The sequence below is a fragment of the Gallus gallus genome, chromosome 1 (assembly GCF_016699485.2).
Source record: "Gallus gallus isolate bGalGal1 chromosome 1, bGalGal1.mat.broiler.GRCg7b, whole genome shotgun sequence".
Classification (NCBI taxonomy): Eukaryota; Metazoa; Chordata; class Aves; order Galliformes; family Phasianidae; genus Gallus; species Gallus gallus.
The window spans coordinates 15,397,906-15,422,631 of NC_052532.1; the positions used below are offsets into that span (position 1 = coordinate 15,397,906).

The following is a 24,726-nucleotide window of genomic DNA, read 5'->3' on the forward strand; positions in this document are numbered from 1 at the left end:
ATGGGCACTGTGAGGCACCACAGCCGCAGGGGAATAAAACTGCACAGCCTGAAACCTAGAGGAGGTTGGGAGGGGCGGCTGTGATGTGTTGGGTGCCTCAGACTACTTCTGCGTGACCTTTAATAGGAGCAAAAACACATTTCATTTTTGAGCTCTCTTTCCCTGGACGGTACACAGTGCTGAAATCCCACGTTCTGGCAGAACAAAAGATAGAGCATAAAGCAATGGCTGTGCCGATTTGTTTAAATAAAAAGTGCAAACCTAATTTCTAGCAGAATATGATTGACCGTGGGAAATGCAAACAGGCAAAGGAATAGCAGTTCATCTCTCCGTGTCCTTCGGTCAAAACTTCAGCCAAGCGCAAGCTGTGCCATGGCAACGCCTGGTTTCCCCAGATGGTTGGTGTCAGGCTGGGGCCACATTCACAGGAGCTCACACTTGATGTTTGCTGTCATCTCCTTTCATTTACAACCAGAGCATAACGGGAGGCAAACTCACACCAGTGGTTTCTGTGTCCTCCTGCCCGTAGGTACTACAGCGCGACCATCCTGCAGATGTCGGGGGTTGAGGATGACAGGCTGGCCATCTGGCTGGCCGCCCTCACGGCCTTCATCAACTTCATCTTCACTCTGGTGGGAGTGTGGCTCGTTGAGAGGATGGGCCGCCGGAAGCTGACGCTGGGCAGCTTAGCAGGTGAGTGCCTCGGGGGTGAGATGCACCTTCCTTGTGGTAACATGAATGAAACAAAGATGTTTCAAGCGCTAACTTTATCAAAGTAATTCTCTTCAAACTAATGATGTTGACCCCTGTCCCCTCGCTGAAATCGTGTAGCTTATCAAGAATAGCAGTACAATACAGGTCCCTGGCTGAACATCTGAAGGCTGTGGTATTTCCAAGACCAGGGTCTGGAAGAAGGAGAGAGATTCCTGCTCCTCTTGGATTAATGCTCACAGCTGCTTAGCTGGCAAGCTTGGATGTCTCCATGTCTCACTCTACTGTCCCTCTGTGGGACCCAGACTTGCTACAGTTGTAATAGAGCAGAGAGGAATACCTGCCTGAGCCCTGCCCACCTGCAGTTCCCCCAGGATAGGTATCTGTCCACGTTGTTTGGATGCCTTCTTTTAGGCCAAATAGCGATGGCAGTATTGTGTGTATTTTGGTAACAGTTACTTGAACTGGTAAATTATGACATGGACTTGTGGCATGTTTGGTATTTCCAGACTGTAAGAAATCTGTGTTTGAAGTGTTGTGATGTTGATTTGGAGCCAAGAAACCCAAAATGTTTTTCATGATCTAAGTTCAGAGTATAGACATGGAGGGAGTTTGAGAAAGCACATTCCTCACATCTTAAAAAAAATGAACAAAAAGCTCAGAGGGTTACCTTTATGTAGAATCATAGAATGGTTTGGATTGGGTTAGAAGGGACTTTGGCTGCACAGGGCCCCATCCAACCTGGCCCTGAATGCCTCCAGGGATGGGGCACCCACAGCTCTATGGACAGCTGTGCCAGGGCCTCACTGCCCTCTGAGTAATGAACTTCCTCCTAACATCTAACCTAAATCTCCTCTCTTTTATTTCAAAACTATTCCCCCTTGTCCTATCACTGTCAGACTGTGTACAGAATCAGTCTCCATCTTGTTTATAAGCTTCATTTAGGTACTGTAAGGCTGTAGTGAGATCTCCCCAGAACCTTTTCTTCAGGCTGAACAAAGGGGGACAATCACCTCCCTCTCCCTGCTGGCCACCCCTCTGTTGATGCAGCCCAGAATACTGTTGGCCTTCTGGGCTGCAAGCACACACTGTTGGCTTGTGTCCAGCTTTTTGTCCACCAGGACTTCCAAGCCCTTCTCTGCAAGGCGGCTCTGAAGGAGTTCTTCTCCCATTTTATACATATCTATGGGACTGCCCTGACCCAAGTGCAGCACCATGACCTCTGGATGACATCCTTTTATCAGCCCACCTATGGATCTGTTAAAATACTTTTCCTCTGTGGGTTCTTTTGTGTAGCCAGTATCATGTCTTTCAGAGGAAAAAGCCCCAGTCCTGTACCGTTACCTGGCTCAATTCCTTTTTTCCCTTGGTTATCTCTTCTGTTTTTTTCTGTGAAATACAATTCTGGCATTCTCCTGAAACCTGTTTTGTGGGCACTATCTCTTATTTATGCTCTAATAGAATTTGTTCTGTATTTCTATATTTCTGTGTTATGCCATGACACCATGTGTCTGGCCAGCCCTTTGGGGGTTGTCTGGAACCACCATACAGGTGTGATTACCATGTGGATTTTGTACACAATCACTGAACTCTGCTTTTTGGCTCTGGTTGATGTATTCAAAGGTTGTAAGATTGGATGTAGATAGTAACGTCTTTCAAAGCATGTGAGTCATGGAACAGATGAGAGGATAGAAATAAGACACCGAATTAGCAAAGGAGAATAACGCAGTTAAGGGTTATTTGTTTATGGTATTTGGACACGAAGTCATTAGTAATGATATTTGTGTTCCTTGTTCTGTAGTTGGCGGCCCGCTGTCAGTCAGCAGCATCACTTGATCCATGCTGCGTTCTCACTGTGCTCAGTATTGTGTGGTCTCTGCTGAAGGAAAATATGGCAGAAATAATGACAGTAATGAAATCCAATGTCATGTCTGTGCTATTTAGAATTTCTTGATACAAGTGTTGACAGAGATTTAGGTAGTGGTGAGTATGATGTTTTCTCAGTAAGTGGGCTAACATGATAATTACTAAATCAGCTGATGGATTTGTTTTCAACAGTAAGTTTTTTATCTTGAGTAAACTTCTATATTACTGCTCTACTTGGGTTTATGTTTCTAAGGAAATCAACTTTCACATGGAGTTATTACACTGGATGCTTTTCAGGTCTTTGGAGAAAGCATGTGAGCCCCAGTATAAAGTGGGGGTTGAACTGCTACCTCTGTCTGCTGCTGTAAGGTTGCTGGCTTTGCTTTTTTTGTAAAGGCTAATGCATTTGATGTTTTGTAAAAAGATGGTAAAGTTAATATTTTGATTAAACATCAACATACTCTTAGTTACTGATTCCTCTTAATTTCCCCTTCGTGTATCTTGGCAACGATTCTCCATCTTTCTTTTCCTCTTCGTGTGTTTCTTTTCTCAATGTTATTCATTGTGAAATGTTGGAATTTGGTAAGTGCAGTATTTTATTTTATTTTATTTGTGTTTTCCCTTCGTTCCTTCAGAAACTGGCAATTTGAAAGCGTGGCAGTATTTGGGCATTTGACAATTTGTGTTTTTGTTTGTAGCAGAATGGATCTAAAATATCTTCGAGATATTTATCCTTTTTTTTTTTCATCTCAGTTAATGGCATACTACAGTTGCATGTTTTTGTAAATCTTAAACAAACTCTCCATGGAATGACAACGTATAATAAACTTCATTCACCAGTTTTATAGATTCAGTACTTCTCCAAAGAAATAAGACGTGCAGAGGTACCGTAACTGCACGTTTGTGTATTTGGTTAGCTTGAAAGAAAGGCAAGACGTATTTAGAATGAATATAAATAAGATTATAGGTCCTCTCTAAATATATTTGCTGTCTGGTTCATGGCATTTTGAAAGCTCAGTAAGTACAGTAAGTACAGTAAATCCAGTACAATATTGTACCTGCCCGGAAAAATGGAATTATCAGCAGTGCTGGTCGCCATAGCAGTGCAAAGTCCAGTATAGAATAAATTGAAATTATATTTTATGGTGGATAGTTGCTTTCTCGCCTATGGTTTGTGATTGAATTTATGATCTCAGTTGCCTACATTCAGGTAACTGCATTCCAGTAATCTTGAGTTCATGCATATTCATAGCTATTAGCCATGGTTGCTGCACAGACATGTTAATGAGTTATATTTTTATTATCTTGGTGCCTAAGATATTATTTATACTCTAGAAAAAAAATCCTATTCTTGAAGGATTTGCCTGCTAGAAAACTCTTGAGAGTTTTCTAAAAAATAAGAATCAAAAAGTAAATATGGAGAACGTGTAATTCTTAAGGAGTGAGAAGAGTGACATGTTGAGGTTTTCAATGAAGTGACATTTTTAAAGGTTTGCACAGATGTGTTCTGAGAATTTCTATCATGTAGAGCAAAAGCTTGCTGAGGCATTTTTTTGGATTGAATATTCTCCATTTGCTCTCAACCACTAAGCTATGACATTGCATACTTCAGAATGCATATAGCCTTCCAGTTGGGATGTGCTTTGGTGGTGCCTGAGTCAGTTTTTGTATGCTAAGGAAAATGTTATTAAACAATGAGTAAGTAACCCACAAATAAAGTTATAAGTAGTTCTCTATTTTTGGTTGTCTATACACGATGGTCTGTGGGACCTCTCAAAATACACCTACTTGCATACTTGCTATTTATGCAACATAGAGGGTATTTTATTCAACATAGAATTAGATGCCTCACCAAGTACCAAGATGTAAAGATTTCATTAGTCTGAGTTCAAGTTGGTTGCAATACTCAATAATGGATTATGTTGATTTCATTAAAATGATGCGACATACGCTGTGTGTGTGTGACAAATAGCAAAACTGCACAGAGCTCAGGCAATGACCTGTTTGACAAAGCAGGAATCTTGTGCGTGTACAAGAAATCTGTTGGAGTCAGGAGGAAAGAGGTGGAGGGGGCTCTTTCCTATCAGGTTTGTTACATGTGATCCATGAAACAAGAAGTTCAGAAATTGCAGTTGGACATTTTGATGGCATTCCTATGAATAGTCAGTCTTCTCTGGTTTGACAAAGGAATGGATGGAAATTGATGGAAAATGTGATGCTATTTTCTGTCTTACAAGAAATCCTGCAAGTCTGGGAATGTGAGGAAATGTGATGTGAACGCTGCTCTTAAATTTTACCTTTACAGCACTTTTCAACACTGAAAAGAATTTGTCTGTTCATTCAAGCAGTCTTCAGTTCCACATACGACAAAAAAGTCTTGACCTATTAATTGAATATCTGGATGTTAAACCTGATACACTTGACTTCAATATCTAACCTAATTCAAGAAGGAGATGTAGTATAAAGAGTATTTTTCTTAGGTTCTCATCACGACTGCTCTGCTTAATGGCAAATGCTGTGTGCATAATAATTGGGTACCTTGCTTTCTCAAGCACAGCTCAGTTCAATAGAGAATTATTTCATGTTTTCTGGAGAAAAGAATCACATTGTTCTTTATCTGTATTTTTAGGTACTGCTGTAGCACTTATTATCCTAGCTTCAGGATTTTTGCTGTCAGCTCAGGTCTCGCCAAGAGTCACACTTAATCCACCAGATCCTTCACATCAAAACTCTACCTGCACAAAATACAGGTGAGATTTCATGGTCGTTCTTGAAGACTTCTTTTCCAGCTAATTGGGTTTTACAGCCTCATGTGGGCAATGGACGAGTATTCACACACTCTACTATAAGGAATTAAGTAGGATACCTAAAGTTAAAATCTTTACTTTTATTTTTCAACCTTTTATTCTGTAGTATGTAAAACATTCCCATCTGTATGCAATTGTGGTTTCAAATAAGATTATTTCTAAGGTGTTATGAATGTGCCATTTTCTATATTTTGTATTTTCTTACTCATGTGTGAATGCCCTTACCAGCCTGCCAGCTAGGTGAATGTAAATGTCAGAGCCCTAATTGAGACAAAACTGGCTACATGGCTGAAGAAATTCTTAAGTTCAAAACCTGTTGTACATGTGTTGGTTATAGACATAAAATTGAGAAATGAATGGGATGTTTCTGGTCTCCTGGAGGTGTTGCTTAGAAATACAGCTCAAGGCTTTTTGTATGCTAGAACAATGATTCTGAGGTACTGAAACTTTACAGACCCCTGTGGACAGGAAGGAAAGTCTTTAGATCAACGCACAGATGCAGCAACTGGATGGTACCAGATATGAGGATCACAACCTTCAAAAGCTGTGTTTTTACTTTTTTTTCCACTGTGATGTCAACTGTTTGAGATTCCAGTGGGCTGCTTTCCGTGTACATGGTCAATAAGTTGAATGAAATGTAAAAAAAAAAACGCTTTTGTCATGAGCAAACAGATGGCATCTTCACCAATCAACTTGTTATAAGATGGAAGTTAGTTTTTTGTATGTCCCCTTCAAGGGTTTATTGCTGTTTAATCCATGTCTTGGCTCACTTCAGTATAACTGCTGGTATCTCGTATTGCTTAGTATTGTACTTTGCAAGCCTCTAATAGGTCTCAGGAACTTCTGGAAAACCAAAAGCCAGCAGGACTTCAGAAGATGAACACATCATGTCATGTCCCTGTGGCCACTGTAACCACTTTCAAATTTATGTGCCTACACAAATGCAGGCAGCAGTCCTTCAGCCAGCGTAGTGCAGGACTTCTCTGGGGTGAGGTGCGCTTTCCAGGGTCCACTCCTTTGTGCAGATTGGATGCTTCATAGTATAGGGGGAGTCCTAAATATCACTTCTATTTATCTTTGCCAAAATGCATTTATAAGTTAAAACAACATCAGCAAAATTTATTTTCCTGACAAAAGTTTTGCTGATACTGTGCAGAATAAAAGTGCTTTTTATGTTTGCAGATCTGTTGGGTTAGAATAAACATGGGTGTCCATGATAGAAGCCTTAGAACTACTACAAACAGCCTGTTTGTTTGTTGTTCCCTTGATCTGTATTCCTCTGCACAGATTAATTCCCGCTGCTGGAAGAATAGCAATGAAGATGCAACAGACTGACAAATAAAAAGCCCTGTCAGTGTCTTGAAAAATACACCTAGGGCTTGAATACTGTCTTTTGAAAGAGCTGTGCCCTGCAGACAGACACGTGTTTTTTGCAGAATGCAAACCACATAGGTGCTCTGCAAATATTCAGTAAAATATTTTCATGTGGTGTAGAGAAGTACAATATGATTGTGAAGCAACAGTCAAAAAATAATGCATAAATCAGTGGAAAAAAATCAAATGTAATCTTTATTCACAAGGTCATCATGGAGGCAACACAAGTCCAATAGCACTCCTGGCCATTGAAGGCCTCCACACCTCCTTACAGCTGTCTCACCGAGGAAAGAAAAGGGAAATACCCTACTATGTACTGCCCTTAAATCAAACTTTATTTTCACACTCAGCCCAGGTAAGGCCGTGCAGGTGTTCACAGTGTGACCACGTCTCTTCTTTGATCTGAGTCTGTTCAACAGAAGAGCTGCAATCTATTACTTACTTTCAAGGACAGAGAGAAGTTCAGAGGTAAATTTAGGAGTACAGAACAGCAGGATTCCAATATCTGTCATTGAGAAAAGATGAGCTGGCCTCTTCTGCTGTTTTCCTGAATTCTCAAAGCTATAAAGATGTTCCCAGTTTTATGGGGTCCTGCTTGCTTCTGGGAAGAGGTCAAGTCTAGGGCAGATGCAGTAGCTGGCTTCTGTCTTTTCCCAGTATTCAGCAAATCGTAGGTGACCATCCCACTCCACCTTTCTTTGGGAAACTGACCCATTTCTCAGCAATAACCATTGTCCTGTGTCCTTGTGTTCATGGCCTTTTTTATCTTCCTTCAATCAAGTGTCTCTTTTACTGTACTGCTTAAGATTTGATCAGCTGTGCAAGGCATAATGTGAACTTGTTCTGCTTAAGAAATGCTGCTATGAGAAAATGGTAAATTTGGGGTTGAACCCAGGGTAACCCTGAGGCTCATACTGTAGGGGAATGATACCTGTACAGAACTTCCTCACGTTCCTTCCAAAACTGGTTGTCCCCATTGTTTGAGTTAAACAATCTGGGCAGCACCAGCTGAGCTGGGCACACAAGGATTCCCTTGTTCTTCTTTGACTTCGTCATCCTCACATGGTTTGAGTTCCTGAGTTCATTGTATGCTTATACACCACTGAGCTGAAGGCTCCAACACTGAGTACTATTACACAATAATTATATTAGATAGATAATAGACAAAAATATGTACTTTCTTTATGAATTTAGCAAAAATGTTTTATTGTGACCAGCCCTGAAACAAAGACTGGTTATAGTGTTTTAAACAGCTTTAGTAAAAATAGAGTAAGTACATACTCCATTAATAGCGTATTTGATATAAATAAACTGTTGTACTTTATTTTTCGGAGTTAACTCATTAACAGTGTGAGTTCAGGATCCTCCACTGTACCTCAGAACCAGTATTTTTTTAAAAATATGATTCTTATTAAAGTGTAAATTCAGAAAGAAAGATCATCTGAGCTGAGAGAGGATAGATCCTCACATAAGCGTAGATGAGATACTCTGTGTGTGGGTCAGCATCCCAGCACACCAGCTGCTGGCAGGCTGCTTCTGGCAGCAGGGATGCAGCCGTGAGGACCTGAGCACATCAGATACGTATGTGTATTACCTCTCAGACTGTCAGCAGAGCCCAGCAAATAGGCTTCTGTAGTTTAGTTTCTTGCAGTTGTGGAAAAATGCTCCTGAAGCCCTGCTGGGTTTTTCTCATTTGTGTTGAATATCCTATTTTCTGTGTCCCAGATACGGCAGCTTGAAGTAGTGGCTTGCAGTTCTCAGGGATTTAACTACTTAAAAGTATCCCCCATATTCTTTGCTCTGTGGTATGTGATCAATCAGGATTTAATGATTGGCTTTTGGAAGGAATCATCAGAAGGATAAGAAGTGCTTGTTTTTGTGCCTGAGGTGCAGTGAGGCATGTGCAAACAGCACTAGACCTTGAACACAAGTGTGACGCAGTCTTGAACAAGTTCCTACCACCTAACTGATGGGAGTTTGTGCACAGAGATGAAGTAGGGGGTTGTGTGCATAACCAGTTTTGAGAGCAAAGAGTAGACATGAAGGCATGCCAGCTAAGATCAGAGACCGTCTAGCCTAGGACATGTCTTCAGCCTGATAAAGAGCAAACTGGGAAGAGCAGAGAAGAACACAGAGATGTCCCCTTCCAGCCTGCAGTGATTTCCAGCTTGTATTCTCTTTGGTGACATTTGCTAATCCTCAACAAGTGCCTTCTATTCCTACATCGAGCACCTGCTGCCTGAGATGCTTTTTACTATTCTCACAGCTCTATGAGGAAAACCTTGATCAGGATTATGAGCAGGAGTGGAGGTCAGCAGGCACTCAACACTGAAACTTCCTCTATGGAAAAGACTCAGTCTGTCAGGGCACAAGGAAAACATCTTGCGTGTTGTGAGTGGATCAGATTTTCATAGTAGTACAGTTTTATGACTGCAAAATGTGGAAGGGAAAGTTGAAAGTTCCTAAAAATGAGGTACAAGTGAAAACTGACAAAATGTTTTGAAATTAACAGTTCAGGATTTGAGGCTTGGCTAGAAGAAATGTAAAACAGCTTGACAGAAAGAGTAGCAGTGCTTGCAGAACAGGAGCAGTGGACAAAGCTTTCTTACTACTAAATCACTCAAGAAAAATTGGCAAGGTACGGTTTGCAGCTCTCATTAAGTAAGAATGGGGTACTCTAAACAGTGGAGGAAAGAAGAGTAGGTGGAAGCAATTGTCAACCTTTAATTGGCATCTGGAAGATCATTTCAACAGGACAGAGATTTTGTTTCATCTTTTTATGAGACTGCACCAGAGGCTGCTAAACTACACTGTTAGAAAGCAAGCAAGCTGTACATTTGGTTCAGAAAAGGTGTGCACAGCTAGCTGATTAATTATACATCTAAATGCTTCAAATCCTCTCTGAAAGAGGAAGGAATTGTCATCTTTGGGATCAACTTGTAACCTCAGGAAAAAAAGTTAATAGGGCAGGCTGCATCCTGAAAGCTGGTGTGCTCAGGCTGACAAGAAACCGCTAGCTGGGGACCTCAAAGCTAGTGCTGTCAGGCTTTCGAAGCTTCAGATATTCCCATTTGGTCAGATGAAAAGAATATAAGAGCTTGGGAAGCCTCAGCTGAGCTGGCACTGTCAGAATGGGGAATTACAAGTTTGGGGACAGGCAGTCTCCTAACTGTCCGTCAGATTGTCGGTAAACGCGCTTTGACAATGAAGCAGTATCCCAGAAATCCCATTCCTTGGCTCTTTCCAATAAACTGAGGGGCCAGGAGACTGAGACTTCTGTTTTGGGGGCTTCGTTCAACTGAGCTGCAAAGAAGGGACTTCTGGAGCCTCGCTTTCCTGGTTCTCTACTTGTTGTTACTCTGCTACATAGGCTGAAGCACCTGCAGTCTTGCCTTCTTGTTGGGTTGCGTAGGATCCAGCTGTGAGGGCACTAGGTGCACTGCAGAACCTTCCTGCTGCCTGGCTTCATCAAAATCAAATCATCTCTGTCAGATATTTCAATCCTGGCATATTGACAGTCTCACTGAGAACATTCTGTCTGGGAATTTTCTGCTGGCTCTTCCCAGAGGAGCCCGTTTCCAAGACACTACCTTGTAACCTTAGCATGGAAATCAATATGTCCTGATAAAGCGCAAGGAATGCATTTCCCTTTTATAATTGGATGCAAATATCCTTCTTAACATAGACATCCTGGTGTATTCTGGTATGAAGCTTTCAATGCCATAACTGGACTGCGGTGTGTATTAGAATAAATGGCAGCATTTCTATTTTCTATTTCATTATTCTGACATACAGTTGGGTATATCTGGATAGGGCTGATAGGAAGGTACGTTTGAGGACAGGGAGGAGATCTGTAGTTGATAGTTAGATGTCAGTAAGCATTATATTATACATTTCTTTTCCTGGTTCATTGTGCTTCCTGATTTCTCTGCCTCACTGTGAGCATGTATGCAAGAATATGAGCTCAAGTTCAAATTGTTTAAATATTTCTATTTAGCAAACAATAATAGGGCTGAAGTGAAGAAGAGCATAAGCCTGAAACTAATACATTTTTTTATATCTACTTTAATTTTTGGATTGTTAATCTGTTATAAGTAACAATAATCTCCGACTTTTGATATCATTTGATATCCAGCAGCCTTTATCATGTTGAATGCATGACACAGCTATGCACACTCATAAGGCCTGAGGACAGCTGAACTAACAGACCTGTAGTCAGGAACTGAAATTAATAATCAAATTTTTAATTTTTTCTGGATCAGTGGATGAAGGAGGAGTAATTAATGAGGCACGTTCTGCTTCACGACTGACGAGTTCCCTATACCCAGCTCTGTATGTAGTTATATGAATTACCTGTAGAGCGAGCTCAGTAGGACAGAATAAAGAGTTAAGTTTTGCCATCCATGTCATGCGTGGATTTTTGTGAGGATGCTGGGGTAAATGATGAGGTGTTCCACCCCTGTTCCATCCTTCACAGGGAACACCACAGGGATGATACCCATCATTGTGTGTGTCTCATTGCCATTCCTATGCGCTCTTGTGCTGTTCTGCCTGATGCTGTGTACTCAGCTGTATTTCTGCTTGAAGTAAAACCCACAAAAAATAAATATAGAAAACCTTCAGTCCTGTAATACTCCTGAGAGAACTTCTGCCTATAACTGACACTTTAATGTGTCATATTTTCCACCTAATGTTCACATTAAGTATAATTTGCATATATTTGACTTGAAAATCCACCACTGCAGTGGATAGCATATGGTATTTGGAGGCAGTGGCCTTCTGTGCCAGGAAGCCGGGCTAAGTATGGACCAGGAGTCTTTAGAAATTCATTTTGTTAAAAAATACTTTGATGTACAACTTGTCTGGGGTGGATGGCATTCTGAGGTGTGAAAGTCATATATAAGCATCCTGTTTGACATCATAGAATGTCATCTTTTCATTAGTAGGTGCTATAATATTTTAGTTATTTTGTAGTTGTTATTATATACCTAAACATTCATGATTTATAAAAAAAAATATAGAATATGTTATCTAAAAATATATAAAATATAAAAAAATTAATCTGCTGTCTTCTGTTTCTGTTCTGTTTTGGTTGCTATCCATTGCTGTGATTAACGTAACAGTAATTAACAAAATGCAACTAAGTTTATCTAATGTAATATTGAAGTGTTCCTTTCATGGCTGATAATTGCAGAGCTGTATTCTTTTTATCTGTGTATGCAAGAGAAGGAAGAAATCTTTGCTGCTAAGAGCTGATGTAATTATAATAATAAAACGAAAAAAGCAAGATGTTGAAACCTGAATTTGAGCTCTCAGCTGTGCAAGAGGAAGGTGTCCATTTAGTTTCTAAAGAGCAGAGAGCCTGGAAATTCTGCAATAATTTGATGATTTAGCAGGCCCCAAATAACAAAGAGCACACAGTTCTGAAGCTTCAGAGAGGTACGAAAGTGCCTACTTCAAATTAATGCATTGGTTTCAATACTTTCCCAGACTTTTTGCCAAATATCATACAAACTCACCTTATTATACCACTTTTAGAAACATCCTAGTGAGGAAAGTTGGAATAACTCAATAGTAAACGTGCTTTCAGCTTTTTTAAACCCTTATAATCTACTTTATTGATTTAGTTTCTGGAACGTTGTTATCCAGTTACTTTTACATTTGCTAATTACACTGTAGTAGTTTTCACAGATTATTTCTTCATGCACTGAGTCATTGCTATGATAAAGAGTCCGAAGAAGTTTGCAGGCTTGTCACTTGAATCTCCCTCTAGAATGCATTGATCAAACTTGGCCCCAATGTGAGCATTTCTTGCTTTATAACAAACCCAAAGAAATCTACATGTTTATGGAGCTGGCAAATATGATACACAGGAATGATCGAAAGAGAACTCTCAGCACAGTGAAGGGCTGATGGGATATTTTGGGGTGCTGGATGCCTCTATATGAATTCATCCACTGACATATTGACTCTGCGTAGGAACTCATTGCCCGAGTTCTCGCATGGAGACATAATTTCAGACTGACTCTCAAATCCATATGTGCCCATATCCTGCTTTGGTTATCAATTGTATGATGCACAATTCTTTTTCTTCAACTGCAATCTATCTTTGTTTCTAAATTCAAAATTGATTTTATAGGAAAATTCTCCTGAATCCTGATCAAGATTCACAGGGCTCAGGATTTGCAAGTAGACTTGCCCTTTGCTGAAATGTCATGCAGACGAAGGACAAAGTTATTTGTATTCTCTTTTGGGTCATTTCTATTATCTTGTTTTCAACACTGACAACTTGATTATGTGCATCCCAAGAATGATTAGATGACGCTGTTGGCTTTGACATTTACAAGTAAATAAAGTGTTGCTTAAGTATTCCTTTCTTTCTCTTTCAGTTACTGTAATGGATGTATGTTAGATCCGGACTGTGGTCTCTGCTACAAACTGAATAAATCAAGTGTTGTTGAGTCCTCATGCATCCCTGTTGATAAACATTCTACCATGAAAGCCGCCTGGGGCAGGTATGTCATTTTTCAAGATTTTCTGGTCTTATGCTGTACTGATGGTATATTTTGTGCTATCGAGAGCACTTTTGCAAAATGCATCACACCTCTTCTTTCTTAAGCAGCACCAAGATTCCTGCTGAAATCATAGCACTTCCCAAGTTTGCTGAAGTACTGACTGTTCTGAAGGAATGACTTCAAGAGATGGAATAAAGTCCTAGAAGGGCTTTATCAACACTTCTAAAACAATCAGGGCTAGGCTTATAGTGCAGAATGGCTCAATGGCTCAAGAGAATCACATAATTACTGCTGAAAAGTGTGTAATTGCTGCTGATAAAGCCTTCTTGCCATAGCTTATCTATGCCACCTGCACACCACACTTGGGAAATATGCAGAAGTTTGTGTGGAGGTTTGGTCTTTTTTTGTTTGCATGTATTTCTCAGAAATTAAGTCCAAGCGTGTAAGTGGGTAGCAAGTCATACTGGACAGAGTTTGGAAGATATGAAGGTATCAACTAATCGTAAAATCATTGATTTAAAATGACTGCAAAACTGCCCTCCTTTTGATTTCAATACTATTAGGATGTTACGCCTAGTGGCTCATTCCAGATGCAGAAAGAGGTCTTCATATTCTGTCAACATTCATCTCATATATACTGTAATTTTAAGAACTATTCTTTATTTTGCAAAATCATAAAAGCACACAGTAAGACATAAATGGAAACATAAATTTGTAAGGTATCATTGGTAGATAAACTGTATTTATTAGGTAGTCTTATTATATGGCATGTGGAAAATGTGGGTATCAGTAATCCTTTTACATTTGTGATTTAGTCTCACAGAGCACTCCTTGTTGTACAGCCTACTGGAGCAAATTAGACAAGAAAAAAGAAATATTTCAAGTTCAAACTGCAGAATGCAATATTTATATATTGTACAATAGTTCCATAGCATAATGAGCCTGCTCAAAATCTTTAAAGCAAAAACTCAAGTTTTAAATTTGTTATATTGATATTCATTAGAGTGAATTTCCTCCCTTAAGAAATCCAGAGAAATAACTACATTTCTTTTTCCAAAGACTGTGTGCATCCCCATGTCTAGTGTTTAATTCATTAAGTTCTAATCTAGTCTCCACCTGGTCTGCATAATCAGGAAGTTTTCTACAATCTGGTCATTCAAGCTGTAGACTGCCAGGTGCTGCCTTCTGTTACACGTGCTGCAGGACTGGCATGCATCTCCCCTCCTCCTTGCACATATATGTACTTCTGCATAATGGTTTGGAGGGAATAACTACAGAATTTTGGTTTCTGAGGATTCACATCACAGACTTCTTACCTCTAGTTCCTTAAATGCCGAGTCTGCTTCACAGCAAAGCTGGTCCCACAGAGAGGATTTCCTCTCCAACCAAGAGGATTGCTGTGGTGAAACCTGTATAGTTACATTTCCAGTTGTTCAGCATGGCAGCTGTCTGTATCATTCTGCCAGTCTAGGCAGGATGGGTGCCTAAAGGAGACCAACTGCACTGGTGAAGAAGTTACAGCTGTGCTCATGCTAGGAACTGCAATCCCTTTGTTTCACAAAGTTATGTTGTCTCAAGCTAGATTTACAGCAACAAGGATTTAAAAAATATATGGTATTTTTACAATGAGAAACTAGTTTAATGGCTTAAAAGAAGATTTTGTGAGTTGTGAGCATCCACTAAATGTGAGTATCATACACAGCCTCTTTGTAACTCCTGTGTGTTTTGATGGTTTACTACCATCCAGTATTGGCTGAATGGATTTAAAGTTCTTAAAACCTCCAGAAATTTTGCTTAGGGGAAAAAGAATACACAGGCTATATTGCCTGGGATCTGCTGGACCTCAGTTTGCTTGGGCAGCAGTGCTGGCCATCTTCCGTTGCTGGAGTTTCAGAGAAATGGCTTCTGCTGTGCTTGCATTGATTGTGCCATGCAGTGTTTCTGCGCTGCTTTGTTCTTGCCTTCTTTATGCTTTTCCTGCTGGAAAGATGTGAGCTGCAGACATGGAGGAGTGCATACGGTCACGTTACATGATGTGCATGCAGCCACGTATCTCTGCAGCCATCATAACCCCAACAGCTCTGCCACATGTATCTATTCGTGATGCTTAGCCTGCAACTCAGGTGAGCGGTGCTATGAGGCACCGTGAGAGATCTTGTACTTCTTTTACAGCATGCCACAACCTCATGAGCTGACAGAGAAACCCCTCCTGTTTGTATGTTTAGAGCTCTGCACTGTTCTTCATAGTTGATCCCAAGGTACTTTGATAACACTGAAATAACAGGCAATGTTTTGACTGTTATCTTAAAATACAGTAATACATTTTCATTTGCAAGAGGTTTCCCCAGTGCGAGCTTTGTATACTAGACACCACTTTTTTTGGTTTTTTTTGGTTTTTTTTTTTTGTTGCTAATCATATTTATTCAGTTGCAGTGTGTTCTAAATTGAGAAGTTATAGGGAGGGGATGGGAGAGAGCAGAGATTTTGGTCTCTTGTGGTTGCCAGGAAGGCTGTTTGTGTTGCTGTGGTTGTCATAGAAACCTAGGCAGACAATTAAACCATCCAAATGTTTTTCTAGAAGAATATAGCATTTTGGTTCTTTTGAATATAGGGAACTTTGCAGCCAGCAGTGGCCCCAGGAGAGAGAGGAGAATGCCATGGAAATAATGCAAGAATAATTTAGACCAAATCCAAGTCCAGCAGGTAATGCACAATGGGTGCACTTGCAAGATCGTACGCATAAGGCAAAGAAAATAGATTGTTTTTGTTATTAATCAGTTGCATAAGCCTGGCTGTAATACTGGGATAACACACAGAGGAGCATCTTGTCTACCATGCTGGCACAGCCAGTGCCTCGCAGCCCACGGTGTTACTGAACCGGTTAACAAACAGCAGCTGGCATGCAACCGTGCTGCCTCCAGCTCTGCCCAGGGACATATAAAAGATGGTTTCAGGACAGCAAGTGAGAATATTCTTAAATTATTCATTTTATAACAAAAGAAGAGCAGTGTCTTCTCTCGCAATGCATTTTGAGGGTTCTCTGTTGGAATTCTGTTTTCCAAGGCCTGTGAAAGTTTTGTAGCTGGCAGTTCTGTTCTCTTCATGAACACTGAATTATAAAATCCCTACAAAGCTGATAAAAAGCACTATCTCGGTTTTACAGATGGAAATGCAATGGGAAAATTCCAATACAGAGCTGAGGTGGCATGGCAGAGGTCATGGGTAGAGTCAGTATTTAGTCAGCACTGAAAGTGAAGGTGGCTGCTTTCAATTCTGCGCTTCTATAGTGTAACTGGAAACCTACTCCTTCCCCATAACTGCAATTACTACCCCAGTGCTCTCAGAAACAGTATCTCTCCATGTAATTACAATAACCCTGAAGGCCAGCCAACAGTGCTCTGGAAGAAACTTTTAATTGCATTAGTATTCTTACAGTTGAATGAATAACTGTGGAAGGAAAGGAGGTACTAATAGTGCCTTGATGTGACATTAACCCTGACACGGGAATACCGTAGGCCCCTAGCAGGCCCACCCCTGTGAGCTAAATGGATCTCATAAGCAACTCTGAGCAATCTCCCTCAGGGGAGAAAGATGCTGATTTTATACAGTAGACAATAATGAAGAAATAATAGCATCATTTGCAGATCAGAGGCAAGTCTAGAAGCCATCCAGTCCACAGAATTAGCTGGCAGGTCTCCACAGTCCCCGGACTGGTAGCAGAAATCTATAAAGGAGAAGAGCTAAGTGATTTGCTTTCTTCCGCCATTTTTAACTTCATTAGGGAACATCTTCTTGCCACAGAACTTTAATGGCTGATGGTGAATCATAGAATCACAGAACATTATGAGTTGGTAGTGACCCACAAGGATTGCTGAGTCCAGCTCCTGGCTCCATACAGCACCACCCAAAAATCAAATCATATTTCTGGGAGCGCTGAACCCTTGCTAGATGAACTCCAGCAGCTCGAAGCCATGCCCTGGGCAGCCTGTTTCGTGCCCACCACCCTCTGGTGCAGACCCTTTCCCTAACCCCTTTTCCCGCCCCTCCCCTGACACAGCTCCATGCCGTTCCCTCGGGCCCTGTCGCTGTCACACAGAGCAGAGCTCAGCGCTGCCCCTCCGCTCTCTGTGAGGAGCTGCAGCCGCCACGAGGCCTCCCCTCAGCTCCTCTGCTCTGGGCTGAGAAAACCCAGCCACCCTTCACAAACTAAACCCTTCCTCATCTTTGTTGCTGTCCTTTGGATGCTTTCTAATAGTTTTATGTCCTTAAATTGTGCTGCCCAAAACTGATCCCAGTGCTGAAGGTGCGGGTGTACCAGAGCAGGACAGTCCCTTCCCTTCACGGAATAGCAGTGCTGTAAACTTCAGTAAGCTGGTTTTATTCAGCAAACATGGCTACAGTCACTGGTAGATTCAGACTTCCAGCAGCCCAATAGAACATTCACAGAATATTCATAACTCAAAGTTAGGGTAAAAGTTTACAAGCTTCAGAAGGCAGAGAAACAGACAAGTATGTCATCTCAAATGACAACCATACACAATTGTTATTAATGCGTGGGAAGCCAACAAACCTTCTGTTTTTGAAAATATAAAGCAGCATTCTGCTCTCCAAGGGCGTTTGGTATGAAGGTGGAAGGAAGCAGAGCTCTCCTTTTGCAAAGCCATTCGCTGTCAGGTGGCTGCTGCTCTCTTGAGCTCTTCCCTTTCATGTAGAAAGTGTGCATGTAGATGCTGCACGTCACTCTGTGCCTGGTGCTTGTGTCCATCAGAGTTTGTGTTACTGTAGCTTAGAGTTCTGGGGAAAGCTGGGTTTAAATCTCCACTGAACTCCCTCTCCCAGTTCCAAGAGAGTTCCCACCACAGGAATGTGCCTTGTGGCCTCAGCATCTGAGCTTGGATGCTAAATAGATTCCAGCATTAAAAAAAAATGAGAAGTTTGTTAGCTGGGTTCTCAGACAATGGCCTGGTTTATGTCCAGTGGGGGATGTGCCGGGATGTGCCGTTGTCTGTCACAGCCTTGTAAATATTCCAGAGAATTTTAAATCCACACTGTGCTTCCTGTTGTCTAATCTACAGCAAATGAAGCTGTTAGAAGTTACTAGAATGGTTTTTTCTTGGTAGAGACATCAGTTTTTTCCTAGAAATGTTGGGTTCTGTTTGCTGCTTATAAATAGAGCCATAAATAAGTTCCTTACATTTGTTTTGCAAGTCAGTCCCTTTGAAGATGCTGTTGCAGTGCCAAGTACATGTGTAAAAGTTGCTGCGACTGCTTTATTAATACCAAAAAATGTGTGTGTGTCCCTGTCATTAAAGCCCGAGAACCTGTTTTCAGTGCATGGCAGGACACAGAGATACAAAGCCTGCCCTGTGCCCATTGGCAGGCTGGCACCAGGCTGCACTCCAAGGATGAAGACCTCCTCTGTCCATTGTAGACATTGCTTGTTCCATGATGTAGGAAGAATTTTATTACTGAAATCATTATCTGGAATCTTTCTACAAGGACCTCTATGGAAAATGTTACTAAATTCACTAACAATTAGAAGATAAACTGGTATTTCTTTTACTAAGTATTCTGATTGATAAAGATGATGCATAGAACAGTAGTTCTCATATTTGTGAAGCAGAAGTGTAACAGAGAGAATAAATTTATTTAGCAAGCTGGCTAGATCTACAGAATATTTACATCTGTGCATACATAAGCACCACTCAGAAGAGTTGCTGTTATTCAGAGCAAAATTTCTTTCTGAACTATGCTAATTGTTTACTGAATTGGAATATTTATGACTACACTGGGAACCATAACACAGAATCTCCCCTCTCCCTCCAGTTACCATTTAGGAAAGAGAAACAAAATATTTGCAGTTTCAAATGCAATTTAATTCTGATTACATTCACCACTTGCCCGTGAGGATGAAAACCTGAACCAGCAGGGAGCTCACAGTGCTCCTTGTCCTCTTTGATTAGGAGGACATCCTTCAGTGTAATAGCATCTAATATAAGGTTGTGAGGTGTGTGGAAGCAGAAATGAATGAGAGCTCTGGAATTGATTACAGTCTTTGTCAGCGTAAAATCTAAAAACTGGGTCTTTCCTGAGAGGCAGATATTAGCATAATCACCGTGGTTATGTGGCACACAGAGGTGTGATTCTTGAGAGCTGGGGAGGTGGAGGATGAACTTCAGAAGTCCTGTGTGCATATTTTAATGCTGATGGGTAAGGGCAAGTAGGAAGAACAGAAGGACAGAGTGATGCGGAATGTTGTGTCAGCCATGGATGAAGCCTGTGCTCTTGGTGATGCAGGAGTAAGTAGCAAAATGAGTGCAGTGTTAATGTTTTGATCCTTTCAGCCACTGTTTCCCCTCAAATCCTTGAGACATCATATTTTTTAGATTTCTTAAAATGGAATTATTACATGGTGGGCCTGATAACTTTAATCAGATCTCTTTAAGCTTTTAAAAATATGGTACTTAATTTAAATGGAGGTGCAATTTTGTTAAAACCCTAATGGAAGATAAAGTCCCTTGATGATTCTTTTTAACGTGCAGGGTGGGAAAACATTTTTTATGGTTCTATTTTATGATTTCTGACTGAATCAAATGCCTGAACAATTAATGTTCTTTACATATCATATCTGTATCTTAGGTCTAAAATAATAAGCAGAGCAACGTGGTAATCTAAACTGAAACTGTGTGTGTTCCTTTACAGTAATTAGTTGGGAGTTACTATTTTATTAGAACAATATTTATTGGAGCTATATTGCCGTAGCTCTAACTCGTTACATCTACTCAACCAATGGCAAATTCTGGATGAAAGGACAAAACATATGCCTAGTCAGTTCTGTTGTGAAGTGAATATGTTCAAAACCTGGAAATGTTTAGTTTATATGCTGAAGACAAGGTATTTGTTGGAGACATCCAGCACAAAGTAGGATTTATAAGCAGGTCTGCTTAGTTTGAAATGTCATTTGTACGTTTGTTCTCTTCCTGCTCACGTGTTGCTCTTTGATGATGAACCCCACTTCCAGATCTTAGTCTGCATAGCTTTTCATAAAGGCATTCTGAAAGAGAATAATGAAGAAACAGATTCTGACATCTGTTTGGGATAGTTGCTGTAAAAGCTACTTCAAATGGTACAGCACTGAGGTAACTGGAATAGAAAAGCAAAGGTGGCCCTTGAGCTAAAGCATTCCCAAATGCTGTTTGATGTCGTTAAAAAATGTTTTACGGTTATTTCAGTGGATAAATGTTAGCTGGAATGGGACTAGAAGAAAATAATCGTTTCCCACTTAAAAAGCTTTTGGTTCATAAAGGAGGTAGCTAGGAAAGGAAAGAAAAAGAATGCCAACATATATGAGAGAATTGCCTGTCTCTTGTCGAGGTGCTTAGAGTGGGTGGACAGCTCCTGCAGCTGCTTTCTCGCTCTTACAAAATGTACATCGCAGAAAAGAGTCTTTCATTGCCCATAGAAGTCTGCTGCTAATTAGCTTCCCTTTTTAGGGACAGATGGGAGAGCCTCTGCCTCTCCCTCCTGCCTCTCCTGGGAGCACTGCAGGAGCTGCTGCTGGGAGTGGGCTGGGAATTTCCCCATTCCCTGGGTGCCGATGCAACAGGGATTGCTTTCTATTTTGAAGCCGATGCATTTTGATTTCTGAGAAGGGAAAAGTGTCGGTAGAGGTCTTTCATGTATAATTCACTATTGATTCTGAATTTCAGATTTAAATAAAAATCCTCATTGGGAACTGTCCCAGCAGATTTTTTTTAGGTTCTTACACTCTGAAAAGAATTAATTAATTGAAATTTCCCTTCCCCTTCCTGTTCCCTTGAAAAAGTCTTCTAAAGATGGATGTTCCCAGGGATTTGTGTTGATAAAGAACATTCAGCATAGTCAAACCCAGTTCTCCTCGCAGGATTTTGTACCTTTAACACATCTGTAGTCCGTATCTTACCCACTTTTTTTTTCCATAGTAAGTAATTCTTCGGTAATCACATCACTCGATAAAGTGAAATAGTGATATCTTCCCTTCCTGAAAGGATGAAAGCTTTTTCACAGGATTTGTTTGTTTGTTTGTTTATGTTTTCTTCAGGAGGGAAAATAAATCAGCACATTTCTGCATTAGAACTATGGAATAATTCTGTATGATTAATGAGTTTAATTCGTATAAATTATTGTGTGCACCGTCTGCATGTGTGGTCCATTTCCTTGAGGACGGAGACAATTACATCAGTCCTTCAGCAGTACAAGATGAGCTAGAATTATTGATTTGTTTGATTTAAAGCCATGACCTTATTTTAACCCAACGTTCCTGTTAATGCAGCTCGGAAGCGGGCAGCCTGCAAGGGCATGGGGTGTGCTGCCCAAACCGTGGCACTTGGGGCACTTCTGGCATGTGGGTCATATGGATTTTTTTCTCTGTGGTTTATTGAGAACCCTAGTTCTGAGAACCCTAGTTCTGAGAACCCTCAATAAACTAGTGATAGGCAGGCAGTTGGACTGGATGATCTTGTAGGTCTTTTCCAACCTTGGTGATTCTATGATTCTGTGATTCCTCTGCTGCCCGTGGTTCTGCTTGATTATTTAGTTCTTAGGACCTGGGCTTCAGGTGATGTATATACCCATTTAGCACATTTGCTTGGTAAAATAACTGCTGTTAAAAAACACACTGCTAAGTTCTCCCAGATTTCATGCTTTGAGTTTCCTGTAATAATGAAGGCCTTGGTATGTGACGTTTATTAATATCATAAGCTGGAGATAATGTAACCTCTCATCGTTTCCGTATTTTATAAAACTCCCCACATTTGCCATAAGTGTTGTGCCTGCACTCACAGGTCGAAGCAGAGTGGCACTGTGTGCTGAGCGATTGCTCTCACAAATCCAGTGTGAAATAATTGCTTTTTATAGGTGGTCTTCAGGCATTTTTAAAATCTCCTTGGGGCTCCATTTGCAGTCCCCAAATTAATGATTTCCAGAGCATTTACCAGGACTGAAAGCTGAGGAATCGTTCTTAGAGCTCTGTGAATTTCATGGAGACCCTCTGCATACCCTGTGAGGAAGGGATGTGCCGATGCTTCTACTTTCTGGAGCTGCGTTTTCTCTTTAGGGCAAAGACATTGCCACCTACTGGAATCAGGGAAAAGCTTATTTTTCCGTGATATATTAAAGAAAATGAACCACAAGTCTCAGATTTAGATGGATTTTGATTGTAATGGCAGACATTGCTGCTGACAGTAGTTAAATTGTAATATCTGTGTCTAAATTACAGTTACAGAAATTGAGTGTAACAGCTCAGTACTTAGGCTGGAAGTTGGATAAAACATTATTACCAGAATGATTAACATACAGTGTATCTGTCTATATATATATAAATAGCTAGAAATGAAATAGAGAAGGAAGGTGCTAAAATGGCATGCTCGTACATACAGTACTGATAATGTGTTTTGAGCTCTTTCTCCTTACTGTTCCTCAGCTGAGATTCAACAAAAGAGCAAACTCAGAAAAGTGGTTTTACCCATCTACTTTCCTTTTGATTTCAGCAAAACTTCGGACAGACAAAATTTTATTCTCTCTTAACTTTCAGTTGAAATGTGGATGTGAGCCTCAGGTTTTATGAGCCCTATGGAAAACCATTTTTTGCGCAGGGGTCACTTCTGCAGGCTGTGGGATGCAGCGACAGCTGGGCAGTGTAGGCAGGATGAAGTGGCATTGGGATTGCAGTGGTGTGCCTGGCTGGCACAGGGCCACCTGCCCAGCATTTGTGCTGCAGTTCACCTGGCTGTGACTTCAGGACTGAAACTTTGAAAATGTTTCATTTGGATTAAGAATCGAATCTGTACTGCTTGCCATTCAGTGCCACATGTGTAGCTCAGCATTTCCCATCTGTGGGCTCGGAGTAGGATTTTTTTGTATTCTATTTAACTACAAAGTCTTGCCATTCTCTACAAACTTGGTAACTAAGCAGAAACAGTAGAATTCTTTGTATGATTTTGTTTTTGTTTTTTTTTTTTAAATTGCTTTATGGAATGTTTGGAAGCATATGGAAAAAACAGAATGATAACATTGCAATAGAACCTATTTCATTTGGAGGTGAGCTTGCAGTCAATATCTCTGCTAAGTCACCATCACCCTAAGTTACAACGGCATCCTGGCTTTCTGTGTCTTTGGTCTTAGAATTACCTTTGGCAGCTGTAACTGGAGTGATGCCTTTGAGATGTTGATGGCATTCATTTGGGCAACACTATTGTGAACAACACAGTGCATGAATGAAAGTTACTTCTAAGTGTGAGTAAGACCAAGAATTACAGATAGAGTTTATCTTACTCAACTTCTGCTGTTCAAGGTGTCAACCTCCATCTCTCTTGTAGTTCCTTGGCTAATGGAGTAAAAGACACTAGTCCATATAGTTCCTTATTTGCAGCTCACTTAGCCTGTATTTTATAGAGTAGATTTTGTTCCATCCTGCCAGCAATTCTTGCACACTATTCTGTTAATATTTTAAAGGAAAAGTTTTAAGAGAATATTTTCATTGCTTTTCATATTTTTATTAAAATTAAAATATAACCTTTGTGAACAGAGATCAAAAACCCTTCTTCTCTCCCTCCTCTCTTCTAAAATCTGAGCTGCTCTCAGCCCTTACAGCACAGATGACTGAGGCAGCCTGTCTTTGTAGGAAGTAAGAAAGAGGGGCTGCTGGCCGCCTTCGGGGTCTGATGGCTGCCATTGAGGGAACCAATGCTTCTGCAGCAAATACACAGCTGGTTCACATTTGTCTTGTAACCAGAACTTTAAAATGCTAATTATTTAGTTAATTAAATGTAAAATCAGATTAAAAAAATAATCAAATGAGATTAAACATTGTGTAGAGATTTATTTGATAGTAAATTTGCATGCAGTTCTAAAGTGCTGTATTTGACATCCTTATCCTCAGACCAATTTCTTTCCATAATTTAATTATTAAATATTAATGATACAAAGTGATACAATTGGAAAGACTAAATGCTTTAACTTCTGGAAGCAGAAATCAGAAATTATTGAGCTCTTTGACCCTATTTCTGTCAGTAATTCCATTTGGAGCTCTTTCCATATTCTTTCCGCTTCCAAAAACATGTAAAACCAGTTCTTGTGGTCTCCAGACTGCCTCCACACATTTTCAGTCTTCTAGTACACAGACAGCGTTGTGCTTCTGTTATTAATACTAAAAATTTGTGTCTAGTCAATGATTGTTATATCTAAAATTTGTGAAATATCAACAACTAAGTATTTGGTTCTGCACTTTGGTCATAAAAACCCCATTCGGCAGTACACGCCTGGGGAAGAGTGGCTGGAAAGATGCCCAGCAGAATTGGACCTGTGAGTGCTGGTTGGCAGCCGGCTGAATGAGAACCACCAGTGTGCCCAGGTGGCCAAAGAGGCCAACAGTATCTTGACGTGCATCAGAAGTAGTATGGTAGCAGGACTGGGGA

General features: G+C 40.5%; 1 protein-coding gene across 2 annotated transcripts in view; it reads left to right on the forward strand.

Annotated features, from left to right (window-relative positions):
* The window catches only part of SLC2A13 (solute carrier family 2 member 13), a 136,265-nt gene that overhangs the window by 95,020 nt on the left and 16,519 nt on the right, over positions 1-24,726 (forward strand). For both annotated transcript variants that reach the window (XM_001232939.7, XM_040656984.2), the window contains exons 5-7: positions 530-693; positions 5,207-5,327; positions 13,148-13,273. In XM_001232939.7, coding sequence (XP_001232940.3) covers positions 530-693; positions 5,207-5,327; positions 13,148-13,273 — 411 coding nt within the window. The remainder of the gene's footprint in view (positions 1-529; positions 694-5,206; positions 5,328-13,147; positions 13,274-24,726) is intronic.